Source organism: Gavialis gangeticus, unplaced genomic scaffold, assembly GCF_001723915.1.
Source record: "Gavialis gangeticus isolate Ggan-Ray unplaced genomic scaffold, GavGan_comp1, whole genome shotgun sequence".
Taxonomy (NCBI): Eukaryota; Metazoa; Chordata; order Crocodylia; family Gavialidae; genus Gavialis; species Gavialis gangeticus.
The window spans coordinates 25,863,655-25,868,919 of NW_017728994.1; the positions used below are offsets into that span (position 1 = coordinate 25,863,655).

Here is a 5,265-nt window from a genome sequence, read left to right on the forward strand (position 1 = left end):
AGAAGTCAGTAGTAGGGCATAGAGGGAGGGAGAGTGAAGGAACAGCCTTGATGTCACATGCAAAGCTTGACTTAACTTGGCTGAAACACAAAACAGAAAAAAATGTACCAGTTACTGCCAGCCCTGTATCTTCATAGTGAGTAACGATTCCAGGCTTGGGCAGCGTCTGGGAAAAGACATAGTACTAGCCACATAACGGCATGTCTAGGTCTTTACTGGTTTATAAGAGGTCCTGGAGCTTGGGGCTCATTTGAGATAAGGTGACATATATTCAGTTCAATAAAAAGAAGGAATATTCCTTTTTTCCTGCAGGAAAATATGTGACCCTGGCCTGACCTCATTTGAACCTGAAGCCCTGGGAAACCTAGTTGAGGGGATGGACTTCCACAAGTTTTACTTTGAGAACTGTGAGTGGATTGATTCTGGCAATGCAAACAGTCTCCTCCATGCCCTCCTCCATGTGCCCCTATTTCTTGGGGAAATGGCTGCAATTTTCCTAGGCCACCAGGCTTTTGTTATGCATGGATTGTGATGGATTGTTAAGAGCCAATGTGTTTTCATTGAAAAACCTTCTTGCCTTGTCAGAGATGATTTCCTTTTTCACCCTTTTTCCCCCACCATTTTTCTTTTTACCATGGGAATAACATAACTAATCTTGCAAACATCAGATGGAGGGAGAACCAATAGTTCAGACTAAGATGCTGTATTTCCTGTCTGTATGGAAGTGGTATGAGAATCTAATTATTTGGTAGAAACAGCCTGCACGGTCATTTGAAGAGAGGAGGGTTTTTCCCTGTCATGCATGCAAGGACCTGATTTTCTGTTTTGTGCAACTCACTGGAATTTCTCCAGTTTACGGGATCTCTAACCTCTAGTAAACCCTTTAATGATTGACTCTAGGTGCTCCTTTGTCAGAGTGGTTGGGAAGGGAATCTGGGTAAATGCTTTCTAAAGAACTCTTTAGGCCTCTTGGTCTTCTAAATTTCACTGAAGTCTTCTGCAGCCTCCTCTATCCAGCAGTCTCCACAGAATGAGACAAAAGGCTATCCTAAGCTGCTGCATTCAGTTGGGTTGGGGGAGGGGGGCAGTCAAGACCCCACTGCTTAACATAACCATTCCTGTACTCGCAAAAGGCAAGACTACCCTTTGTAGCTTTCTTACTGTTGAATGACTTGAGGCCTGCCGGTCTTTGGAAAGGGCCTGTTTCATGACTGTATTTTAGTAACATTTTTATAATGAAAAGAACTCTCCTGTAGTTGGAGACAGCAGTAGCTGATGGATGAGGAAGCTTTGAGGATAAAGAGGCTAAGTTCCCATGGGGTAGGGGAGGTGGCTGGGAAGGAAATGATTTGTTTTTTTTTTTCTGAGGGCTTTTAAGAGAAGGAGTTGCTCTATCCTAGGATACGTTTGGGAGCAGCAGATTTGATGCTGAGGAGAAGACTTTCTTTCGATGGGGAATTGAAACTGATAGATTTTTATGTTCTGCCAGTATTGTCAAAGAACAGCAAGCCAATCCACACGACCATCCTGAACCCTCATGTCCATGTCATTGGTGAAGATGCAGCGTGCATTGCCTATATCCGCCTGACACAGTACATCGACGGTCAGGGCCGGCCCCGCACCACGCAGTCTGAAGAGACTCGTGTCTGGCACCGTCGTGATGGCAAGTGGCTGAACGTCCACTATCACTGCTCTGGGGCCCCTGCAGCACCACTCCAGTGAGGATCAAACACAGGTATGGTCCACGAGGGAGGGTTGTTTTCCATGGATGTAGCTGACTCTGCTGTCAGCGGTGGCCCAGAATGTTCAATGGCCTTTTAGATTAGTGACCATTCTCTAGTTGGCCACAGACAAAGTGGAGCTGCCTAAAAAGTAGTTAAGATAGGGAAATGTTTCCCTTGACCCAACAAGGCAGAGCACTTAAATCCTCCCTTCTCCCTGTGGTATTCATTTCCCTGAGTAGACATTATAAGGACATGGTAAAATCACTGAGCATTGCTGATAAACTGGAGTCATGACCTCTGCAAGTCTGGCGCCATGCAGGGGATTTCAGGGTGCTACACTGAGAAAGCTCGTACCTGCAGATGGAGACAGTTGTATCTGCCTCCAAGCCACAATAACCTCAGGGCACTAACCTAAGGCTATAGACCAGATAAACTGGTGAAGGCATGCATGAAAGGGATGCACCTTGTAGTGTGCTGGGTTCACCTTCCCAGATCCTTGAGTACTGGGAGGGTCTTCATCTTTTTCTGTCTGGTCATGCTATAACTAAAAGTGTAGAGTGCCAGACTACCACAAAACTGGAGTCTGAGTAGCTGGGAAAAAGATGGCACATGCTGAGTACAAACTAGGTCAGAGACAGGCATATGCTAGCAATGTCAGTAACACAAAGGCAAAGGAATCTGCTAAAACACAAGAATACATTTCAGATTGAAGTAGGTAAGGGCAGTAGTGACCCCCAAAGCAAATTATAGGGATCTTCTAGGATGTCAGATTGAGAAGGTCCAGCCTCCAGTGCAAACTCAGAATGCCTGTATAACTGAGAGAGGCATAAAAACCACAAATGTGTGAATGAGAGTGCCTGACAGCAGGGGGTGCTTGATGCAACATGATGAAATGCTCAGATCCTGTATGATATTTTAGCAGTTGGCTATGAATACAGATGATATCAGAATCTGTCAAAGAGAGAGGAAGTTGCTTTAGATTTTAATGATTGCCTAGAATTTTTATGAGAGAATTTCAAAAACGAGACCACAAAATGTAATCTACAAGGCACAAACCCAAGTCGCAGAATATAGATGGACTGGTTTAAGTTTTACTATCAGCCTTCTGATCAGCAAAAGGATAGCCAGTGCACAATGTTGAGAGAGATAATAGGAAAACAAATATGGAGAAACAGGAATATTGGAGGACTTTAAAATACCCACCTGTAAGTTAGTCGAGCATCACAGGGAGGCAAGGTTTGACTATAAAGGCAACACCTTGAAACAATCGTTTCTTGGTTCTGAAACCATTTGGCCCAAATAGTCTTATGCAGCATGTTATCTAGTCACACTGGCCGGTTTCTTGCCTTCCCACATTCTCTTTGGAATATGCAGGCTTCTGGTCTTTTATAGCTCTCGTGCTGAGTCTTAGGATCTACATTTCTGAATAGTAGGATATTTTTTACTAGCTCCTCCTATTTAGAAAAAAAATTAATATTTTCAGTGTCAATAGGCAAGGCTTATTTTTCCCTGGGGATGCTGAACTAGTTAAACTTAGTGTGTTGCTTAGGATTAAGTCAAACATAGGTTTCCGTCTTGTGTGTTTTAGAGGGATTTGACCCTACCAAAGGCAGTAGAAAGGGGCATAAACTATATCCAAAATTTGTGTCATGGATATTGGGATGGCCAAGGTAGATTCTGAAGAGGAAAGAGCCAAAGATACAAAAGCAATAATAATGTTAAGGCAAGAACCTTTGTGAACATTTGTGGGTCCACTGGATTTTAGTGGAAGCAACAAAGAGGATAAGGGCTTTGCAGGGAAGTGGAATGATTTATTTCCATCAGTTTTCACCATAAGGGCAACCTCCACCCTAGACCCAACTCTTCTATGGATTCCAAACAAAGTGTAACCCCTCAGAAGAAAGCCTGGGTATCAGTGGGGACAACTTCCTAAAAACATCTGCTTGTTCTGGAGCGATGCAGTGAAGTCTTAGGCTGGAGGAGAAGGGGACTGGGAGAAGATACTAAAAATATTGCAGTGCAGTGATATAAATCAGTTGGGAGCCCTCACCTGGAATTCAGAGTTCAGTTCTGACCAGCTTACCTTATAAAAGACACAGAAGAACTAAGAGGATAAGGAATAGGGATGGCTGGGCACATGAGAAGAGATTGCCTGTTTGAGGAGTAAGAAAGGATGTGGTGAAGAGAAGCAAACTGAAGACTAGTGGAGAGAATGGAAATAAAGAAATCCTAGTTAGTCTCTCAGTATAAGGCTGCTGAGGTCAGTGATGGAATTGAAGAACATCAAAGTGATAAAATACACAATTAACCTGTAATAATAATTGCAAGAAGACACCACAGAGGCCAAGAGCTTGGTGGGACTTGGGGAAAAAATGAGGCAGGTACAGATAATGCAACTGTCTGGAGTTACATTAGAAAGAATTTTAAAAGCCAGTTAAAATAGAAATGCGAGTGTGAAGTCTTCCTAACCCCAGTAAGAGCTGGACTTCAGCTGGGGGTGAGGAAGAAAGTGTTCCTTTGTGGCCAGTCGCCCCATAACCACCCACTTGGGATTTTCCAGCAGTGTCTTCTGAAGTGCCTGTGACTGGGCACAGTTGGAGACAGGATACTAGCCTAGATGGACCTTGGGTCTTACCTAGTCTGTCAGTTCTTTTGATTTAACCTTCTAAACCTCCCATCTCACTGTAGTGCTGAGATTCATCTTGCAGCAAGTGAGGAGGGTTAATTAGGATTCCCTCTGCCAACCTCAGAGCTCAGGAGAATGTCATCTTGCTTTACCACTGGGATTCATCCTCCCAACCTGGAGCACAATGGAGAGGGCAAGGTGTATTTTGCCTCTTACTGTTCCCCTGCCCAGCCCAGGTTTATTTTGCACTTGTGTGGGGTGGGGGGAATGGTTTATTTCTCTTGTGTTCCTGGGTTCACTCTCCCGGACTACCATGCTGCATAGTTTTTTGCCTGTTTTCATGAGCCTGTGGGAAAATTGTTTTGTATAAATTCCTCCGTTAACTTTTGACTTTTATTTCCCTTCCATCCTCCACCTCATTCTCTCTTCGCCTTTCTGGGTGGACACTACCTTTTTCCTGGCTGCAGCAGCTTTTGGAGATACTCAGCGGGAGGGCAATATCTTCTTAGCAAGCAGCTCTGGAGTGCCTGAGTAACAGCAACGGTCGTGTCCGTTTTGACGTTCAAAAAAAAGTAACAAATTACAAACAGGCAGCAGCCAAATGCACGAAACCCTGCATGCATCTGATGCTCCAGGCACTGCCGTCTTTCTGTTGTTTTCCATGGATCCATCGTGTCTGTTTCTGCTGTACGAAGGTGTTTTTTAAATCGAAAAGAGACATGTTGTTTGTATAAAATAACACAAAACAGGAATAATGCTAAATAAATGACAGATTATTTGATGCCCCCTCCCCCAGGGCTGATGACGTGGCAGCAGTTGGAGCATCTTTCAGAAACCAAGAGAGGGGAGAAGGAAAAGCAGTGGAGAGAGGTGGGGGGATAGAGAGAGAGAGAGAGAGAGAGAGAGAGAGAGAGA

The 5,265-nt window shown here is 44.2% G+C and overlaps 1 protein-coding gene across 20 annotated transcripts in view; it reads left to right on the plus strand.

Moving 5' to 3' along the window:
* CAMK2G (calcium/calmodulin dependent protein kinase II gamma) overlaps positions 1-4,913 on the plus strand; it is a 221,727-nt gene extending 216,814 nt beyond the window's left edge. For 19 of the 20 annotated variants that reach the window (XM_019502389.1, XM_019502397.1, XM_019502396.1 and 16 more), the window contains 3 exons: positions 313-407; positions 1,490-1,735; positions 4,818-4,913. In XM_019502389.1, the coding sequence (XP_019357934.1) occupies positions 313-407; positions 1,490-1,722 (328 nt within the window). In that variant the 3' untranslated portion in view covers positions 1,723-1,735; positions 4,818-4,913. The remainder of the gene's footprint in view (positions 1-312; positions 408-1,489; positions 1,736-4,817) is intronic. The other variant, XM_019502390.1, reaches the window with a different exon arrangement.
* Positions 4,914-5,265: the final 352 nt, after the last annotated feature.